Here is a 23942-nt window from a genome sequence, read left to right as displayed (position 1 = left end):
TCCCATGCAATGTCATGATAGTTTGCCATTATTTACTATTATGCCATATTCATTAGTTATATTTAATTTTTAGGAATATAACCTATAGTGCGTAAAGCCTATGGTTACCTATCCATAACCATCAAAAAACGTTCGACAATTATTCAATTACTTTATATTATTAATGTATCTCTGTACATGTCCCAACGTATTTTTGCAATAACGGTATAATGTACACCGCATTCTATTCCGTTTAAATTTGTTACATTTATCTATTATTTTTATAGTTAACGTCTGTTAAATTGGTCACGTAACGAGAATAATGTTGATTATTTTTTTTTATTTAGAGACGATTCAGCCGCTTGCTGCTAAATATTACAACATTCTGCGGAGTAGTGAATATGGCTTCGCCTTCACGTAGAAGGAATACAGCGGTCAATCAGGAACACACCATAGAGGAATGGAAACACCACGGTCAGCATAGAGATAAGGTAGGAAAGACACATTTTCAGTAACAAATTACCAAATAATGTCTACAATACACAAATGTAGCCCCTTCCTGTCGGTAAATATTGTAGTGTAGAATATGTAAATGCTGTCACACACACCGTAAGTACACATTTTTAGATATAGTCATTACATAACATGAAAAAAGTACCCGGATCATAGTCTGAATTTGTTTTAAACGTATCCATTAGTGGTACATTTAGAAATGTAAAAAAACTGTTAATGCAATATCACCAAACACATTAAGGTAAATACACATTATGGCGTAAGATAATTACATGTTGTTTTAGATGGCAATATAAGAAATAAATGCTTATAATAATTTCCTAGGCCTTATTAATTTATGGTATATTAGTGAATACCAGTAGTGTTAAAATTAATATCTGATAAAGTGTTTTCATTTTTACATGAACAGGAAATGTCGTTTGTTTTATTTATGTCTATAAATTGTAGGTATATTTTAGTAGAACAGTTACACGTCTACCTTCTATAGGCCTCTGCTAAATTCATGGTATATTGTAGTGGAACCAGTTGTCTACCCTCTCTGGGCCTCTGATAAATTCATGGTATCTAGTGGAACCAGTTGTCGATACTTTCTATATAGGCATCTGTTAAATTCTTGGTATATTTTATTGGAACGACCCAGTTGTCTACCCTCTCTGGGCCTCTGTTACATTCATAGTATATTGTAGTGGAACCAATAATGTTAAAATGAATATCATAAAAAATTTGAATAATTTAAGCTGACACGCAAGAAGATTTTAATTTAAAATATCATCTACACTCTAGTCCTCTGTTTTGAAATTCATAGCATATTTGTAGTGGAACCAATAATGTTAAAATGAATATCATAAGAAATTTAAATAATTTAGGCTGACACGCAAGAAGATATTAATTTAAAATATACCTATCATCCACACTATCTCTAGTCCTCTGTTAAATTCATAGCATATTTGTAGTGGAACCAATAATGTTAAAATGAACATCATAAAAAATTTGAATAATTTAAGCTGACACGCAAGGAGATATTAATTTAAAATATACCTATCATATTATATTCCACTATGCTGATTTTGAATTAAATATTAGAAGGAAGTCATTTGTGATACGTTTAGTAAACCATAGACACATTAAAGCGTCGAATACACATTAAATATTAACTTTGAATAAGCAATGTAAATTGCACGAGGATATTAGAAATATAGTATTAGCAGGGGAAGATTCAGGAGTTTTTACTAAATGCGGGACCACTAATAAATAATTTGTGGTTGGATGGCTGCGGCAAGGGGTGTTCTATAAATCCCCAGAGTCCAAGGGCGCTGCCCGACGATTTTACCATGCTATGGTACTTTTATATTATGTATGGATAAAATTAGAGTTGAGTTGTAATTTGGTTGTTAAAACGCTATAGGTTCTTTCCGATCCCAAGGTCCTCGGTTCAAATCCTGTTAGAATTTCTTCTCATGACAAATACTTTATGAGCATGAAAGTGAAATCGTCTTATCGTTACCCCAATTCGGCCTAGTTTTCGCCCCCTTCAATGTATATTCAGGAGAGTTCTCACACGCAAATTAGAAATATGAAATACTTATTTAAGTAACAAAATGGGAAACGTTCGAATAGAAGGATGAAGTATTGATTAAAACACTGTGAAATGTCTATGAATAAATAATACGTTATTCCACTAGAGGTCAAGCTATAACATAAACCCATCAATACATTATTATTGCAAATAATATGAATGTAGTAATTGAAAATACTGATGAAGACAACTAGGACTTGTTTCTGTAAACTCCATTTTGAGCTATAATCGCACAGATTATACAGATTAATAGTATACAGATTAATATGATACAGATTAATAGTATACAGATTAATATGATACAGATTAATAGTATACAGATTAATAGGACACAGATTAATAGTAAAGTATACAGATTAATAGGATATATATTAATAGGATATAGATTAATAGTATACAGATTAATAGTATACAGATTAATAGTATACAGATTACTAGTATACAGATTAATAGTATACAGATTAATATATAGTATACAGAATAGTATACAGAATAATAGGATACAGATTAATAGTATACAGATTAACAGTATACAGATTAATAGTATACAGATTAATAGTATACAGATTAATAGTATACAGATCAATAGTATACAGAATAATAGGATACAGATTAATAGGATACAGATTAATAGTATACAGATTAATAGTATACAGATTAATAGTATACAGATTAATAGTATACAGAATAGTATACAGATTAATAGTATACAGATTAATAGGATACAGATTAATAGTATACAGATTAATATTATACAGATTAATAGTATACAGATTAATAGGACACAGATTAATAGTATACAGATTAATAGTAAAGTATACAGATTAATAGGATATATATTAATAGTATACAGATTAATAGGATATAGATTAATAGTATACAGATTAATAGTATACAGATTAATAGTATACAGATTAATAGTATACAGATTAATAGTATACAGATTAATATTATACAGATTAATAGTATACAGAATAGTACACAGATTAATAGGATACAGATTAATAGGATACAGATTAATAGGATACAGATTAATAGGATACAGATTAATAGTATACAGATTAATAATATACAGATTAATAGTATACAGATTAATAGTATACAGAATAGTATACCGATTAATAGTATACAGATTAATAGTATACAGAATAGTATACAGATTAATAGTATACAGATTAATAGGATACAGATTAATAGTATATAGATTAATGTATACAGATTAATATTATACAGATTAATAGTATACAGATTAATGTATACATATTAATATTATACAGATTAATAGTATACATATTAATATTATACAGATTAATAGTATACAGATTAATAGTATACAGATTAATAGTATACAGAATAGTATACAGATTAATGTATACATATTAATATTATACAGATTAATAGTATACATATTAATATTATACAGATTAACAGTATACAGATTAATAGTATACAGATTAATAGTATACAGATTAATAGTATACAGATTAATAGTATACAGATTAATAGTATACAGATTAATGTATACAGATTAATATTATACAGATTAATAGTATACATATTAATATTATACAGATTAATAGTATACAGATTAATAGTATACAGATTAATAGTATACCGTACATATTCATAGCACAGATTAATATTATAAACAAACAGAATATAGATATAGGCCTATGCTATAACATGGAAAAAATAGAAACTTCTATAAATATAAATGAAGTACATTAAAATATGTTATAATTATCTATAGGCCCATGTCAATATTAATTACAATAATTATGTAATCTTGGTATAACTACAGTATGGAGGAAAAAATAAATGGAATAACGCACATATTTCCTTTTCATGTCTGAGGATATGTTTGCTTCCGGGGCGCTGCGATGCTGAATTATAATGAATAGGAAACAATAGAACAGAATACCAACTAATAACATTTAAAACAAAACTATATTATAATCAAGTTTATAGCTATTTTGTAGGCCTACTTATTACTTGGCATCTTTTGTTTTTGTTTTACAAACAACAAGCTAACTTAAAAATTGAAAAAAATCATCGTATCAGAATCAATAGAACTATCCGAAAGAACAAGTCGAGAACATTTCAAAAACCTTCATATTTTCTGGTATGATTTTCCAATATCCTGTCCATTTAATGATCAGGTATTTATAGAAATATATACGGATCATCAATCACAGTAAGCATAATATTAATATTATATGGAAAATGAAGTAAAATAGCAGGTATTAGTTTGACAGCGAGCATATGGAGTAAAATTAGGTGAAAGTGTGTGTATTATATTATCATCATCAAAAAAGGATTATAGGTAAAACCACGCCCACTCAAAATAAAGTTAATATTCAGCAACTCACGTAATACTATAGATATTAGCTTTTGATCCGTGTTTAATTACCGCAATCATCATCATCATCGGCAAGTTCACGTTGGAAACCAGGTTACACCGGTAGTCTGGTCTCACAAATACCGTCGTACACTTTACTATTCGGGCCAAAATTCATGAAACATAGAAAAGGAGTTAGTAGACGTTCTACACTGCCATGTTTCAACTTAAATCAGAAGGATTGTAATGATCAAATTCTGAAATGATCAAAAAGCAAATTAAATTACGATGCCTGTAAGTTTATTGACAGTTGTCATACGCAGTTTAGAGTGTTGTCTCTCATTCGAATACCATAGCAGAGATCAGCATACGCCCTCAACATTTCAACAGTTACGGTATCCCTCTGTAATCTTTATGACGAGAATCGAAAGCAAATATAATTCAATAGTCAATAGCTAAATAAACCATGCCTATAGTTTTAAATTATTTTTTTTAAACAATCGACATATTGATGACGTCACGTAGGCTTATTTAAAAAAATCTCGAACTATTTGTATCTTTAATAATAGACCAAAATATTAAATAGCACGCCCTCTGTAATTTACCAAGTATTTCGCTCAGTTTTTGAGATTTTTTTTGTGGTCAAAATGATAGAAATTAGCATAATTATAATTTGATTGTTCGTTTAGGCTGATTGTCATAAAAGTAATATAAGAAGTCTTCTCACTGTTCCAATATCTAGGTGGTAATTCAGCGCAAACACAAGACAAACAAGCCTATACAAAAGATGTTTTACATAAATATAATAATCTTCTTGAGATTTTCCGTAGAAATAATCCTTACACAAGATAGTATTTGAACAAAGCATCTTAACCATCTTACTACAATTTTATTCTCCATTTAAGTCGTCTTATTAAATCACATTCATAAACGTGTTAAATTGCAACTTACACATACAATTACACACAAATTGTGTTTGCTAAACATACTTTAATAAATCGTAGATCATAACACACAAAGATTATGTCATAAATTAGACAGCCTTTCAATTTCTGTTTCTGTATAACAAAATCATTGTTCCATTTGACATGACATTGAGATTAATTTGTGCAATATTGTATATACAACGCCAACATTGAGCTTTAATAGCTTTTATAAGCATTTTGAAGCATGACACGTGGGATTGTATGGAAAGAACACGAGTAAACAAAGGATAACTGCTTTACACAACAGATAATAACATCATCAGTCTGGAGGACACGATACGTAGACTACAAAGTGAAAGGTTAGTTTAGGCTATCAAAATAAACGTATCAAGCAACTGATCCACTATTGGGATACATAGTCGGTCTCATTTAATGATAATTGTGGTATTTCATGAAACACAATATGTTTATACACATTAAAAATAACTATTTTAACACCATCCTCCATATTCTAGGAAACATTTTGGCACAAGTGGCGTGTCATGCCTATACTTGACCTGGAACGACAAGGTGTTCATTGGTCCAAAGTTGTAGGTCAACTTTGCGTTTCAACCAATAGTTAGTTATCATCCCATTTGGAACATAATTATTATGGCCACTGTATTGGGTCCTGAAGGTGTCCCCGTAATAGTGATTTTACTTGAGCTAATCTCATCTTGGTTTCCATTGGAGCGATATAATTGAAGACATTTCTTAATGGTTTAGTGCAGATAACTTGCTGAAAAGGTACTAATAGTGTTGATATGAAACTCTAATTAGTATAAACAACTCTTTGATAACGTGGAAACAAACTGTGATATCGATTATGTCGAGACATAACGTTGAAGCATCAATATAAAATAATACAATGTGGTAGGATTAATTGGATATAAAATAAATGAACAGAAACACAGATTCGGACACAGTGACCCCTGGACCACTGATCTTGAATTACTCCCTTTAGTTTGTTATGGTAAGTGTATAAGATTCACATGCATTCCGAATTGAGTTCGGCATGGTACGATACGAACCAAAAAAAATGATATTAACGCAAATATAAATATAGGGCTATGTTGTCAAAAATTCGTTTAAGATTTGGTGTACTTTTGTTTTAATGTTAGGCTTAATCCTGGGAAATCCTAGGGCAATTGTCCAAGGCGGTAGTTGCCCTAGGACTGATTGTCCTAGGTGGTAATTGGTGCTATGTGTTCGACGTTAGTTGGTACTTGTTGTTCGGGGAAAATCGAAAATAGACTAGTACATTATTTAGCTTGGAAATGTAGCATCTAAAATAAAAGATGTTTTCACATAGAAAGGACGAACCATTGTTTGTTTCGTGAATTGTTAACCAATTAATCAACAAATATCATTAAAATATAATTTAATATAATTTGTTTAATTAATTAGCTTATTGTGTTTTATAAATCATTTTAATCTTGAGCAAAGTGACACATTTATGACATTTTTGTAATGATACAGTTGGGTATGTTAATAATTCAAACATAATTAATGTGATAACTCACACCGTGATAATTTATATCACATCTGTATAAAACCTTTAGGACACATTTGGAAACAGCGCAGTAAATTATGAATATTATTGATTGTTTGTATGTTTGTTTATTCGTTTACCACGAATTTGATTAATACAAAGTAAGACAAATAATTGAAAGATATAAGTGTAAGTAATAATACAGTGTGTGGTAAGTAAAGAATCTTTAGGTCATGGCCACCAGTTAAAATAAAAATAAAGAAAAAAAATAAGTACAATAATATATTACTATTATTAATTGAAAAGACAAATGAATAAATAAATTACAAGGAATAAAGTAAGGAATAGTAGTCTGGATTACAAAAGATTTTATTGTATTGTTAAGAGAATTCCATAATTTAGGGCCATTATAGAATACTTAATTTTTTCTGGATAAAGATTTATTTTATTTTATTTTATTTTTATTTTATGTCTTTAGGCAATGTGGCCAAGGATTACCAATAGTGAATTAATCACTGTCCTATCAGATAGGTGGTAATCCCCCTGATACAGGGGCTATTGTGTGAACCAGTTCACCGGGGTAACCCCCTACTCTTCTTCGAATAATGAACTGGGTTCTTTAAAGTACACACAGGTTATAACTGTGTACACTGGACCTACGGTTTATAGTCCTTATCCGAGAAGACTTGTTCCCCCACCAGAACTAGGAGCGAGTCGGCCTCGAACCCTTGCCGATGTTGTTGTTGGCTCTTTAGGTACGGTAAACGGCGCCCCTGCCTTAACCGCTCGGCCATATGACTCGATATATGTTTTTCAGAAAACACATTACATTTAGAAAATCTTGTATTATGGTCATGTTTATTAGATTGTTGATTTGGAAAATAAATAATATGATTAGGTAATGTATTGTTTTTAAAACGAAACATGAATATATAACTTAGTGTTTTGTATCAAAGATGTTAAGAGTTTTAAAATTATGAAATATGGGATTATTTCGTATGGGATGGTCGCGATGTCCCTGCACAAATCCTGTGGCCGCGTTTTTGTAGATTAAATATATTATTGATATTTGTTACTTCAGGACTCGTCCAGGGACACTGATAGGGAAATGTGTTAGTTGTGGTGGCCCTTGAAATGTTAAAATAAATAATATATGGTAAAAAACTAAAGTCTTATATAATGACAATAAAATGCGTTGAGGAAGATAATATTTTAATTTGCTCATGACTCCGATCATGCCAACTTAGGGTTAAAAATAACAATAATAACATGTTTGTTTAAGTGATGTACTTCAATTATTATGATAGTAATATACTTAAGTTGTATGAAAAACTATAAAAAGTTGATTACATAAAATTAAGTGCCAGTCTTGATAAGTTATGCTGTTAAAAGGATTGCAAAGGTGGCATTGCTTACATAAGATCTACAGGGTGTTATTAGTGCATGATAAGGGTTATACCATAAAGAGTAAAACTACAAAATTCCCTATTCAAAGTTTGATATTTTTCATCTTTATATGTTTTTGTTTTCATCCGGGCTTTAAATGTTTTGTCAATTTTTTTCCTGCGACGATCACATCCTTGTAACGATCTATTTGTGTGACGTGCTATTCTTGGATATCTAACACATTATTACCTTTTATAACATTTTAGATAAATGTATTGTCGTACACAATGTTCATTAAGCGATGCTATAAACCACCTTTATTACAAGTGATGCATATCATATTTAGACTACGAGTTCGATACACTTCACTAATATCACTGATGTAAAATGGGCTAAATTGGTTTATAATCGGAATACATATTGATCAACAAAATATGGATGCAAAGTGGTTAGATTAGAGATGAAGATTGGAAATTAGCCAATTCTGGTTTCAACCATGGAGCAAGAAAATTGCTCCATGATTCAACCAACCAAGCAGAATGATAACAACTGAAGCAAATGCAATCGTTCGTTGGCTTCGCTATGCCAACTATATTTGTTTTCGACAATCACATCCATTGAGACATTGGCAGAAGATACTGGCAAAAGTAGTTATTTCAAATAGTATACGTATGAAACGCCATATGTGCCAAAATATTTATCTTTTTACTAATATTAAGTCAAAACTCCGTCTGGAACTAGCAATATGGCTAAACGTTGTCTTTGGGATCTAGAAATATCAAACCTGTGTCGAGGTGGGGAGCGAGGACAGACTTAGTATTCCCGCATGCGCACATAGTACATTCGTCCGAGTAGTCGAAAAGAAAAATAACTCGCGTTAAAGACATTTTAGGGGAAAATGAAAGAAATGAAATATAGAGATGGACAAATAGACTAAAAGCGTCACATGGAGTGGCAACCAGGGTGGGTCGAAGAAGACACAAAAGGATGATGAAGAGATGACCTCAAGAGATATCTAAGAAGGATAACTGGTCGATTTTCAAAGAAGAAGAAATGGAAAATGCTCAAGGTTTACATCCAGCAGTGGATGACATAACAGAAGATGATGATTATGGTGATTAGCCTGTACGACGGCAATGATGGCGAAGCGAAGAGCAAATACGAATTATGACGTTTCACATTCTTAGTGGCTTAATATGATATTGTAACTAGCTATTATTATTAAAATAATATAGGTACTTTAAAAGGCATTTGTTATATTAATAATAGTAATGGGTAATACAATGATGGAACAGATAGCGTCTTGTCCAGGGACATAATGCACTAGTAACTCTTTCAATATGTTTCCTTCTCCTTTGAGAGTTCGTGTTACCGGTAAATAAACTGAACTTTAATTAAATCATAAATTGTAAGCATATTGAATTATATTTAAATGAACGTGACTTCATATATTCAAGGCATTTTGGTGCTAATTTTTACACTTCACTGAAAAAGAGCATAACAGGTAATTAGAGAACCTTGGAATTAGCAGGTACGTGGTGGACGATGCGTAGTAGTAAAATAGTAAAATGCAATTTGCACAGAGATGTATTTGAAAATAATTATTTGTTAGTGTATCCATCCAAAACGGTAAAATAATGAAGAGTTCAATAGTTATTTCATTACTGTAAATCAGCATAGATCGACGCCCTCTATGCTAATACGTACTTTATTATTTGCGAGCACATTATGTTCGCGTGAAAGAGTGAAAATATTGTTTATAACTCTGTCTCTACACTATCAAACTAGTTTGACCAAAGCAAGTGTCATGTGCCCAAATATGATATGTACAATCATCGTGTCCATATATTATGGGAACATCACATGTTTTTGTCACATAAAGTTTTGATAGGGTAGACAGAGCTTTAGAAAATGACAATCCTGTACTTGTTTTAGAAAAGATTGTATGTGAATTTTTGCGATGTCTCGGAATAAAAACTACTTTGTTGAACACAATGTCTTTTTGAAAAGGAATTAATTCTATAAGTAACTTTACCATGGATTAAAAGAAGGATTCTTGTATCATCAGAAATAAAACTCGCCCATATATTTCAAGTCAGGTTTATATGGAACTTTTACTCAAAGTTAATATTTAAAACCATCGAAAATGTACCTCCAACTTCGATGTCCATTCTGATTCTTATTCGACGAGTGAAGAGGAAGATTACGAAGACGTAACATGAAATAGCAGTTTGTTTTAGAGTTATTTATAGGCCTAATGGAAACTTGCTGGAAAAGGTTAAAGAGGGTGTAGATCTAGAAGACGACGAAAACAAAACCATGTAACACATCACTACTGATGTTGTTGAACAATGGACAAAATAAAACCAGCTTGTCGAAAAAACGGTATATTTGAAAGACCGAGTCAGATCGATCACGATTTAAAAAAACAAAACAAGAATTTTAGGACAGATTTGTTAACAGGGTTATGTTCGATGACCACACTGCATTATGACTGGGTGGAATCAGAAACTTTAAAGCTGTGTCTACACTATCAAACTAGTTTGACAAAAAAGTGTGCTCAAATATGGTAGTTATATGACATAATCATGTCCATACATGAAGTTTGATAGTGTAGACAGATCTTAACGATGTTACATTGTGTAAATAAGGAATGCTTACATCATAAGACATTTTTTAGTTACTAGTTTTAAAATTAAGTAATAAATAATAATGTGTAAGTGATACAGTATTTGTAAATAAAATTGTTTATTAAAATGATCTCTGCGTCACTGTCATTTTATGTACTACATTTTAGGTGATGTTTATTTGTATATGATTTGCACAAATGTCGATTATGAGAAAATTTGAGATTAAAAATTGATTTCTTCTTAATTTAAACAATTACCACCCGGACAATTACCACCCAGACAACTACCCCCTGTTGTCTGGGGGGGGGGGGGGGAGGTAATTGTCCGGGTGGTAGTTTTCCGGATGGTAGTTGTTCAGCGTCCAGGGGGTAGTTGTCCAGGGGATAGTTGTCCGAGACCTAACTAAAAAATCACATTAATTAACCCTTCTGTTCTACTCATATTAATTAACCAGTTCAGTTCTAAACAAAAATTATAAACACGATAAATATATTAATGAATAAGTCATTAATTGTTCACACGGTCCGTGAAAGGTATATATTTATTTTAATTATTCAATAACGAGAGCAAATAACAAAATAATTTTCGTCTTCTCATTATAATATACATATTTTTATTAACACTTTATTTAATTCCGTTATATTTTATTCCACCTGTTCCTTTAACATACCTTAAACTTCAGCTAGGCCTACTGTAGTTTGACCTGCCTTATGCTATATAAAACAAAAAGTAGGCCTATATGAAAATATTTTCCGCATAGTCCGTTTTTTTAGGATTCGATTATTGCTTTATTTCTCATTATATTTGTTTCTGGTTCTTTTAATTATAAATGAAAGTACGAAGAGGTATGTGACTAAAAAATAATCAACTATAAGTAATTCCTTAATATATATGTTATATTTAAATTCTTTGTAACGCGTTATGTGTTATTTAAATTGAAAAAAGGGTTTATTTTTCAACAAGGATTCCAAGAAAGACCATTTTAGTATGCAAATTTAATATCAATAGAAATATAAAATAATTACTACTCTGTGCGTTTAGAACACCACATCTGCAGTAGTTAATTATTATACAATATTTTGCATATTGTATAAGTAAATTAGGTGTAATAAACCAGCTATGTGGCTTTTGTTTTTTACCCATCAAGAGTGTCTTTGTTATTGTAATTATAGTACACACAGTCGTTGAATGTTGACGCATTGTACAATTTGCCATTGATTACAATTCAACACCATAACTAAACAACGACTTATTTCAAATGACGTCAGAGAACCCAATATAGAGACGCATATTCACGCCTGTTTTCATTGCTCATCTATCGATCAGAATAATATGATATTTGCATATGAAGACAGAATAGCTAGCTGGCTATGCCAAAAACATTCAGTGTAAAGTAGAAGTTTGATTGCTGCAGTCGTTTGTTACAAAAGATCGTTTGAGGCCGACGCGTATTAAACGAACGAGAAGTGGAGTAATTGTAGCGGGAGCTACGGACATATTGCTTTGAGAAATGATGCGTAAGGTTGATACTAATTTTGGCCTAGTATTCGTTTTAACAATAAGATAATTTTTTACTGGAGAATATATACCGTCCAGGCAAAAATAAGGTCAGTGATGAACTGTATCATTTAATATTTGGAATAACATTACATAAAATATGAGGTGACGGATTATTATGTCATCATTCATATTGATTCATGGGTAGCTAGCTAGCTTATTCATCTGAAAGTAGACACTTAACGATTCTTGGCGTAGTAAGCATTGAAGACGAACAACAAAGCAATCATGGCTAGGCTTGCGATCAACATTCATTTTTGTCTCCTCCGAGTCCAAATTAATATTGGTATTTCTAACGTGTATGCAGTACTAAACAATAGCGTTACTTTAAAACGTTTCTTAGCATATGTAAATGTGTATGAATATGCATTAGGGGTAGTGTAGGGTTACCAAAACTTTACAGCCAATAGGAAAAGGGAGGGCCGTTTTATGTTTAATGAACAGCAGAATTGGACTTTGTGATTGACGATTACTTAAATATAAAACATAATTGGCGTTGAGTGGCTTCCATATCTATTGAAATAATACCATATGATCAAATTGCTAAATATCTGATAATATCTTGTAGATTGTTTTAATTGTAGATTGTACCGTAAATTTGCCTGTTTTGGGTTGACCAACTAGCATTGGTGTTGAGCACTTTTCTTGCCTTTACTATATTTGTTTTGTATTTTGTAGAAATTTGATTAAATAGAAAATAAATATGGACACTCTCAATGTTAAAGTTAAATTTATTTGTGTTTACCACAATGTTTCTTAAAATTACAGTTTCATCAGGTCATTTTGTTTCAATCAATTTTTTGGTGATTACTATTATGTGACATTAAAATGACCCATTCAATGACAATTTGTTAAACAAAGTGGAATAAATAATGCAAACATAAATTTTAAAAAAAGAAAAAAAAAAGAGAGAGTAAAATACAATACAACTAATGTGCAAAAGTCTATACTGTAGCTGAGTTGTTTTGTTTCTATTAAAAAAAAAATGTTAATGATGAATTGTATAATTTACATTTATTGATCTACATGCTCCAAATGCGAAACCCAACATATAACAAAGTAATATAAAAAGAAATATATGTATATTATATATTATATAATTGCTTTTCAGAATATCACCCAGGCATTTCAAAATTAATTGATTACAAAGAAATGTATTTATTCAAAATAAGTATGTAACAAAATGTATTTATTCAACAAAAATATGAAATAAAGGTGAATCTCACAAAAGAGAAAAAAAAAGTGGAGATGGAAATATCTTTCATCTCTTTATTTTTAAATTTAAAGAATGATTTGGTTGTAAATAACAAATTTACTTTATATATTGGAAATTGAAACATAACAGTTAGGTGTGAAAATTTACTGTAGCAGATTTGGATAAAATTAGAGCATTCACAATGAATGGTTCATAAAACAATCTGGTGTAAACCAGGATTATACTAGCTTTCATTAAGGCTAAACTCACTCATGCATTAAACTCTCTTGAAGCAAAACTGAGCTATTTATTTATTCATTGCTTTGATAATAGGCCTAACCTTTGATTAATAAGATTCAGAACCACAATGTGTACAATTTGCTCTTACAAGAGTAAAATGTATTGTTTTGAAAAACTACATTTTATAAGAAATATTATAATATTTGCCTCTTTTTATGTATTTTGTCACGTTCTCACTTCTTTTTGTGTATTTTATCTGGTTTTCTGTGCTATTTCTTAATATGGTCTGGTTTGAATTGTTAGTATCCAATCTCATATATTAAGATTCAAGATTCTTTATTGATCCATAAACTGGAAATTTGACTTTTCAATTATACTTAAAAAATAAACATAAAAAGAAAAAAATGAAGTGAATATTATACTGAATGCAATAAAGATTATTTGATTAAAAACAAATATGTAAACAAAAATCTATATTATAATACCACTAACTCAAAATTGTGTTCCTCTATCTCCTCCTAAACGACACAACCAGCTGAGTCATCTTTTAATTCTCCTTTATCCATAAAAGACAAATTTGTGCGAAAATTGTGTTTTGAAATAGCCAAATTTCACACTCGGTATATTTTCTGCCTTTTTTTCTACGTCAAAATCCTCAGATCACAGAGACGTTATTGCTTGTCATTACAAATCCAGTGAAGAGGCACCATCTAGTGATATGTATTGTATTGTACTGTTTGCCAGCCATAATCTTATTTTTTGCAACATTTTCCTGTTAATTTGCAATTACAATAAGATCACTTAATTGAGCCAAATTATACTGCTTTTACAGCATTTTTAAAGGAAAATATAGTTTTAGGAGAAAATAAAATTGTGTTTATGGGATTAATTTCTTTGCCAGAAAAAAATGTGATATTGAATTAATGCAAATTATGGTACGGTATCTAATTTTAGATCAATTGTAATATTCAGAAATAGATCTAAATATAAAAGAATTCTTATAAAATTCTTTATGGGGACAATTTCTATTATTGATTTTACAATTATTATAATATTAGTATTAATATAGTATTAATATTTCTGCCTTCATGAATTGAATAACTGTAAAAGGTCAAAGGTTACAATGGTAAAACATTAGTGAAGTGTATTGAATTTCTCAATCTGGGTTGCTCGTTCATTAATTACATCTTAGGGTTCAGTTAGATCATGTGCAAACTTTTGAGATAATATTGCCACAAGTACCACAGGGCAGATTAAATCTGTGGCAATTGCAGATTATAGATTTGCGGTGTCCCTTTGGTACGGTCAAGCACTCGACCGAGAGTAATACGAGTAAAGTGTCTTACCAGACACGCAAGAACATCATTGACGGAGCTTTATCGAACTTGAGTCTACGTTGAAAGTCGGATTTCTAAACCGCTGAACTACAGTACAGTATCTCGTAATCCGAAACAATATGGTTTCCTGTAAGGGCTATTTATGTCCCTTCGTCAACTGATTGCAAGACTCAACATTGTCGAGAGTTAATCGTCCGAACAATGATGTAATTTAAATAGACTGCCTACTTAACATGTTGAAAATCACAGAACCGTGGTAGACTGAACATGTTTTAGCATAAACATGGACCAATCTGATGTATTTGCTGACTTACTGCATTACTTTTATTTTAAAAGATCAGTTTCAAATATAATAATATTACACACTGCTACACTACATCATTTTTTGGCAACCTATTTTCTCCTTTTTTTGGGGTCATCCCACACAAAGCATAATACATTATACACATATCATAGCAGGCCATACACATACAACAGGCCTACATATACATTATAATTTTATTTTAGCAACTTACTACGGTAGTTACACCTACTGTACCAACACCCCATTCACATTAAGGAACAAGAAAATCCTCATCTCCCAAGTTGTAAATGGATATACTGTATGTACACAAAAAAGGTAAAACATGATACCCACATGCCAAACAAATCAAAGTATCATAGTCAATTTTACAATTTTTCATGATCCAATTATTTTGTGACCAATACAAATATTTTATTATAGCGTAAAGAGTAAATGTTTGTATGCCCAATCATATTGACCACTGATTTCAATGGGTTGACTTGTATATCCTCCATAAAATATTGGGTCTGGTCACCAAAGCCAACTTAATTTCAGCCATTCAATGCATGTCGATTCTCTGTGATTCAAAAAAAATATTATCAGATGACTAAATATAGGTAATATAACTTGCATTTTACGTTTCTAGTATTTTTATTCAGAGTTTTATTTTCATGCTATAGCAAAAATTATCCACCGTATATCCACCATCTTTTTTTCACCTTCTAGCGAGTCATCATTTACACATTATTACATTAGGTTAAACTACTGAAAAAAGTCTTCCTGGTTTTTATAGCAGAATTTTGCAAAATTGTGTTTTTTCTATTACAAATATTTGATTTATGTACAATTAACCAGATATTATATTTAAAATTTATGCCTGTACCTGAGCTTTAAACTTACTATAGGCTTTCTCCTTACATTCATACCTGTATAGTGTGATTGGTAAAGCCATTTTAATGGTCTTTTTAACAAAAGATTACATAGACAGTTCTTTACATCACATCAAATATCTAGGGTCAGATTCGTCAAGTGTGCTTACCAAAAAAAAATTATCTTGACTTAAGTCAATTTTGCTTTGTCAATATTAAAAAATAAATTTCAATTCTTGCAAATCTTAGTTAAGCAAAGTTCATTCCATAAGATAAAAAGCAGTGGTTTGATAAATAAAGCTTAAATAAAGTCACTTAAGCACTTTTAAACTATCTTAACTTAAACAAAAATGTTGATACAAATGACAGCCCATAATACATGTTTGTGTCATGATCAACATGATTTAGTGTACTGCATTTTGGTAACTGTCAAGATATTGATTTGAAAAACTCTTCGGTTTAATCCTAGCTTTCCTCTTTTTAGATAATTTTTCCTGTTTCTAAATCTTTTGACCTTCAAGGTGGTCACTTTTACGAGAAATAAAATATCAATGTGGCAAATGCACGTCATTGCCTAAGCTTTCTTTATTAATTTAGTTTTAAAATACCAATTTTATAACATTAACGTTCAGAATATCCTACATATTAATTAAATTCCAAAACAATTCTTTCACAATGAATTACAGAACTATCATTTCACACCTTCAATTTAATAATAATATACGGGGACACTACCTTAGGGATGTCCCCTGAATGGGAGTTTGCTATGCTATATCTTGCCTCATGTTCATTTTATAGGATAGTAACCTCTTAATAGAGGTATCCCCTGAATAGGGGTTGTTCCTAAAGAGGGGTTCTATAGTTCTAATGAAGACAGGGCCATGCTACTACACTAATTAGGAAACTTGTATCCTGAAATAGTGGATGCCACTACAGTAGTGTGCTTTTTAAAAAAAGAATTATTTGATATTTCTTTGCAACCTTAACAGATGATGGTCTCCTGTCTTCTGAATGTTATCAAAAATCTTATTCACTATACGTCATGTAACAACCCGCCCCCCATTCTTTTTTCATGTGGGGCTTACCTGATATGTTTTATAATTTTAAAGAGATTATCATGGTTTGTTATTGCAATTATACTGAGAAGAAACTTACCAATCTGTTTACACATGTCTGCGGTGCACTGTACAAACGTTTCCAATTGACAGTCTTTTCCCAAGGCAATATCACACCACCGCTTTTTTGTCATAATCACACCGGTTTTCAAAAAGAGATTATACCAAGAAGATAATTCTCCACCTACAATACTAGGAAATTCACTATTGAGCAATCCTTAGAAAATTACAATAGATCATTGCAGATAAGGAAGCAAAAATTATGACTAAATTACATCCTTAAGAAGGAAAATACAATTTATATTACAAAGATTCATCTGGTTAATGATGTAAATATATTAGAGATGTCTAAAAATTGTATTTTATATACAAGTGGTAAGTACTCTGCTTTTAATTCAGTATCTTCTATCTGCTTCAATTCTGAAAGGCAATTTTCCTTTTGCAATTGTGCTATCTTGCAATATAGGTTGGCAATCTAAGACTGTTATTCATGAAATGCTGGACACTTAGTAATTATAATTAGTCAATAACACTTAAATAACATATTGGTGTCGGATTCGTTATACGTGAAACATAATAATGATATGTTAATCATTTGCCACAGAGTAATTTGAATATTCAATAATCTAAGCGCACATTAAAAAATTAATCAATATTTTTATTAAATATACAAAAGTGAAATAGCTGGTAAGTGTATGGTATCAACATTGATCTTTTATGTTTGAACAAACTCTTGTGCTGTTGTTTGAATAAATACAATGAGATTACTGTACTGATGCTGGCGTCCATTTAAATTGAATGTAAACTGGGTCAAGTTTAGCGGTAGGTAGACTCAGAATATAGGTCTACCGAAAAACTAAAATAATGTTAAATGAACATTATAGTAAATTTCACATTATACACCTTCTGTTGGGCTTATAGAAATATATGTCATACAATGAACATTGTAATTTACAATTGGGCTGTTACAGTCAGCATTATTGTGTGTGCATGTTCTCATTCAGATATTTCAAAGATATATTGTCCTACTTTTTCTATCCCTATTCTTTAAACTAAGTATTCCTATACCTATTTCTCCCACTTTATTCTCCTGTTTCCTACTTTTTCTATTCCTATTCTTCAAACTAAGTATTCCTATACCTATTTCTCCCACTTTTTTCTATTCCTATTCTTTAAACTAAGTATTCCTATACCTATTTCTCCCACTTTATTCTCCTTTTTCCTAATTTTTCTATTCCTGTTCTTCCAGCTAAGTATTCCTATACTTCTACTATATTCTTATTCATGTTTCACATACTTCCTACTATTTTTCATATTCCTAATTGTTCTATTATTCTTATTCCTATTTTTCAATTTCCAATTTTCCCATTTCTCCTACTATAGTTGTATTCCTATATCTTCTGCGGCATTCCTATATTTATATTTCTATTTCTCCTACTATAAATAGGAATGAGAATATTTTTCCTATTACTGATTTTCCTATTTCTATGATTCATCTTCCTATCAATTGTTACAGCGTTTTAACCAACAAATACTTTCTGTTTATTCTTCTAAATTTCTTTTCATCCTATAATGTACTATTGTGTTATCGTAGTATATGAATAATTTAATTCATTTAATTAAAAGCTAAAATGAATTTAGTAAAATCTCAGCATAGCTTAGTTGCAATGCATAATTAAATTAGTTTCTATAATCAACTCAAATTACTAGGATTTACAGAAAGCAAATGCTATGTCGTCATAACATTACAGTAAATTAAACTCCATTAATGAAGACGTGACGTAGTTTGCTGCTGTAGGGTGCAATGGTTGCCTCTAAATGCCCCACAGGTAACAGACCCACTAATCTCCTTTTTCAACGATCAATAATGAACTGATAGTGTACAGTATGGGACAGGCCTGCTTCTTTTGATTATAGAGAAATTCAACATATTATGGAACAGGACCTAAAAAAGTGGCTGAATGATGTTTGCCAAATCAAGAAGCAACATTGAGGGGTTTTTGCACAGTAACAATTACAACCCAAAATACAAAATATATTAATAACATTCAGTGCACATACTGTAAATATAGTTTGAAAAAGGAAACCTACATTCTTTTTGTATGTACAGTATGTGAATGCAAAAGACATGAATTATTCATTATTTATCTGCGTTATTGAATATGCATGGCATGTGATGTACAAATTGACCTAGCTACAGTACAATTGAAATGAAAACAGCACCCGGATGACATACAGTACTTTGAGTTCTGTATGTTGTTTACGGGGTCCGAACCTACAAATTTAAGTTTATTTTTTCTTCACAGTTAAAGAGAAGTTATGTAGATGTTTAGGTTCAGTACAGAACTTAGAAAATTACTATGTTCATGGTAAAACCAGATATAAATGTTGAATATTGTCTGCATCATCAGACGTTCCAACTTTCCCAATGTCTCTAGAAGCCTCCTGATTTCTCTTAACTTTCTGTTAACAAAATCTCTCAACATTTTTATTTTATTTAGATAAAACATTTTTCAAATCCACATTTACTGTCTGAACTCTGATTTTTAGAAGGTTATTTAATACATAATTACATCCGATAGTTGCTACAATGCGCAACGCACCTCTGGTAATCATTGAAACACGCAAAGGAAAGTAGAGATTTTGATCCATAACATTTTTACCATAACAAACATTATCAGTGATACATATCAGATGCCATTTGTACTGTACTACTCTTCATTATATTGGTATATTGGCAACATCATATTTATCACTTTATAAGTATGACTTTAATTCCCTATGTGACAAATTACATTATCATCTTTGCGATTAACACTAATAATGTGTGGACTATTTATATACAACAATTATATACATCTCTACCTGGGGACATATCATTTGACACTAAGTAGAATAGTACACAGACTACAGAATGTGAAACATTGGGTAAAGCATAAAGCAGAATTTGCAGTTTGATTTTGCCAAACTTTATTGTTCTTTAACTATATTTCTTTCCAAAAACATCCCCAAAGATTATTTAAATTCGTACATCACAACATCTAATTTACACCCTCTAATTCAACATTATGTAGCAGAAAAGTGTAGGACATTATGCTTAGTTCAACAATACACTCTTTATTCAAATCGTCCTGTGGCGGTCTACCAATTTTCCAGTCACTGTAATTTAGAATGAGTCTCCGTTTCTGGTGTTTATTTACGTGGAGAACTATGGGAGCATTTGCTTATAATTATTCACTGTCAGATAGGAACAAAATAGATTTTTGATTTGAGTGTTCGTTGAGATAGTGTTCACGTTAAAATAGTTATCCACATAAATAAGTTCAAATGTAAATCAAGGTTTAATAGTAAAACATACACTACATTTAGATATTTTTCAATGGTGAATGTGAACCTACCTATTGTGGCGTAACTGGCATTAGCAGGCCATCGTTGGAAGGGCCCTTAGGATTGCTAAACCAGGGGCCTTTGTCCATTGTGTTATACCACTGCCTATTGGATGTGATCACACATTTCTCAAGGTGTCACCATTTGATTTCACCCTATGTTTCTCGTAAAAATAACTGGCCAGAAATAGCCACACTTAAGTTGTATACGGTAGCTCGTTCAAAGTGTCTTCACAAACAGTACTAAAATTAAATGATGATTTACGATACAACATTTAACATCACTTAAAGATCCACAGAAGAAGAGTATTTCAACAAACAGGTTTTTTCTAAATCGCAAAAATCTTTTACTAAAATGATATCCATCTCCTATCATTGATGTTACAATGTCATGTTCAAATTCAGGTAAGGACCCTTCCAATAATGTCAGAATAACACAAGCTAAGGTAATTTTGAAGTATACCTCCATCCCACTTTCCCCCTATAGATTAAAGCTATAACAATTCTTTTCATTTTAGTCCTAACAGTAGTAAAGTTACATTAAGTTTTTCAGTAAACAGTGGGTTTACAAAATTTCATACAGCCCCACAACATAACAACATACTGTATGATTAATAAATTCTACTTTTAGGCCGATACAACTATAGCAGTTTTTTAAATATAATTTGACTGGAAGTTACTTTAATACATTCGCGAGATCATTCTCGGCCATGATTTTGATAAACTTTTGCAGTGTTATGATGTCATACATCCACTGAATACTCATGTCTCAGAGAGTGAATGCCAAAATGCCACTGAACAAGTGCTCAAATTTGCCAGTCGACGTGCCAGTCACATAGCATGCGCATATCATAAAAACGACGTAATAGGGTAGCAGTCGACATAGTCAACGTAAAAATCTAAAAGTCCCTATTTACTGTACATCAACAACATCACATTTTAAAGTACAGTATGACTTCATATTTGTAATCTCCTATGTGACAAATTACTTATACTATCTTTAGTGTGAAACAGATAATAGTGTGTGGGCTCATTGTATACAACAATTATATACATCTGTACCTGGGGAAGTATTAATTGCAAAACCGCTGATTTCGCTAACACGTATCAGTAGATTATCTTTCCTATTCAAAACTCTTGATTTTTGTCACAGTTAATAAACCTCACACAACATAGTAGTATTGTATACTAAAACGGTGTTTGGAGAATTTCTGATCTGTAGGTATATATCGGTTTTTTGTTGTTCAATGATATGCATGAAATACAAAGCAAGACACAGAAAACAGCGAGTATGTAATTCCAATTGATAAATAAAGCGTATCATAATAATAAATCAGTGACGAAATGAGACAGACTTGAAATTTAAGTACTGTATGAAACCTGTCAGTTGTCTTATCTCCTATACAATGTTTCGTTATTTCGTCCTTCTAATGAGATATTAAGCTGCTGTATACATACAAAGGTATAAACTGGAAAGAACTAGAAAGAATAAATAAGTTGAAGCATTAATAATAATTAGCATATGCAAATCATTTTTATTTATATTAGTTCATGAAATACAATGTACAGAAGATGGAAATTAACTTGTTAATGTATTGTTTTCTCTTTGAACATTTGTTGCTTATTTTCGATAGTTTACTTCAAAAGTTGGAAAAAACTTCATTATGTACATTCTATTTAAGCTTAATCCTTTTTTTTACGAAGAGTAAGGAAATGTTTATATATAATAAACATAATTGTCATTTCTTTTTTTCAGTTGGTTCGTGATCGAAGTATACGTCTTAGGATAATGCCAGAACAAAGTAATGATTATCGAGTGGCAGTGTTTGGAGCAGGAGGTGTTGGCAAGAGTTCTCTTGTCCTGAGGTTTGTCAAAGGTACATTCCGAGAAAGTTACATTCCAACGATTGAAGATACTTATCGTCAAGTTATCAGTTGTAATAAGAATGTGTGCACGTTACAAATAACCGACACAACCGGGTCGCATCAGTTCCCTGCCATGCAGAGATTATCGATTTCTAAAGGACATGCTTTTATTCTTGTTTACTCTATCACAAATAGGCAATCGCTAGAGGAGCTAAAACCAATATATAGCACAATTACTGAAATCAAAGGAAACGATCTTGACGGTATTCCCATAATGCTCGTGGGCAATAAATGTGACGACCCAAAGAGAATGGTTACGGTTAATGAGGGCTCGATGCTAGCTCGATCTTGGAATTGCTCGTTTTTAGAGACTTCAGCTAAGACAAATTACAATGTTAAGGAACTCTTCCAGAATTTGCTCCAGTTGGAAAAGAAACGAACTATGAGCCTTCACTTAGAAACCAAAAAAACCAAGTCACAGAAAAGACGGGAAAAGTTGAAAGGAAATTGTAGTGTTATGTAATGTACACAAATACCCCTCAAAATGCGTATACAAGCACACATACTGTATATCTATACTGGTTTATGCCTATAACAGTCAACTCTCCCAAATCTAAACTCTCTGAAAATAATAGATATTCCAAAACCTGAATTTGTTTAAGCTAAAAATGCACTTATGTTAGTAAAAATCTTACCAAGACCTCAGGAAGTGAAATCTTATTTTCAGGACGTGGGCTTTTTTAGCCGAGTTTTACCCAGCTCAAAGTAAGACATACGAGCCATGTGTATGTGACCATAGAGATACAAACTAATTTGACAAAAAAGTGTGATGTGCCCAAATATGGTAGTGATATGCTTAAATATGGTAGTGAAATGACATCATCATGTTCATATATGGGCACTTAACATTTTTTTGTCAAACAAAGTTTGATGGTGGTTTAGAGTGATAAATGGAACTGTCTCAATGGTAAATGGTTTTACTGGGCAAGCAGGTGAATCTTACCATGTGGCTTGGTAAAGTCTTCCAGTCTTGGGCTGTTTATGGGAATTATTATGGCAAGTCTAAAAAGTCCAGTGCTTTTGGTCCGTTTTTACTACCATAGTATATTCTAAAAGATTTTCCATAAAACCAGCCCAATGGTATTGAGAGAGTTGACTTTAACTTCAGTAGAGTGAATGATACCAAAAACAATCACTAACAAGTGGAAAGATAAT

The 23942-nt window shown here is 31.2% G+C and overlaps 1 protein-coding gene across 2 annotated transcripts; it reads left to right on the top strand.

Annotated features, from left to right (window-relative positions):
* Window positions 1-185: 185 nt before the first annotated feature.
* On the top strand, window positions 186-23539 carry LOC144844469 (GTP-binding protein Di-Ras2-like). Of its 2 annotated transcripts, none has more exons than XM_078701405.1 (2): window positions 186-470; window positions 22618-23539. In XM_078701405.1, exons 1-2 carry the CDS (start codon window positions 381-383, stop codon window positions 23248-23250), a joined length of 723 nt encoding a protein of 240 aa, XP_078557531.1. In that variant the 5' UTR covers window positions 186-380; the 3' UTR covers window positions 23251-23539. The 2 variants fall into 2 exon arrangements, with proteins under 2 accessions (XP_078557531.1, XP_078557532.1); XM_078701406.1 differs by lacking the exon at window positions 186-470 and adding an exon at window positions 11930-12486.
* The last annotated feature ends 403 nt before the right edge of the window (window positions 23540-23942 follow it).

Source organism: Antedon bifida, chromosome 6 (genome assembly GCF_963402885.1).
Source record: "Antedon bifida chromosome 6, ecAntBifi1.1, whole genome shotgun sequence".
NCBI lineage: Eukaryota > Metazoa > Echinodermata > Crinoidea > Comatulida > Antedonidae > Antedon > Antedon bifida.
This window is presented reverse-complemented; position numbering and strand designations above follow the sequence as displayed.

Excerpts from the sequence above, each read along its gene's own strand:
- LOC144844469 (XM_078701405.1), top strand. The coding sequence starts at position 381 with ATGGCTTCGCCTTCACGTAGAAGGAATACAGCGGTCAATCAGGAACAC. Across the intron at positions 471-22,617 it reads ACGGTCAGCATAGAGATAAG|TTGGTTCGTGATCGAAGTAT; the intron begins GTAGGAAAGACA and ends TCTTTTTTTCAG.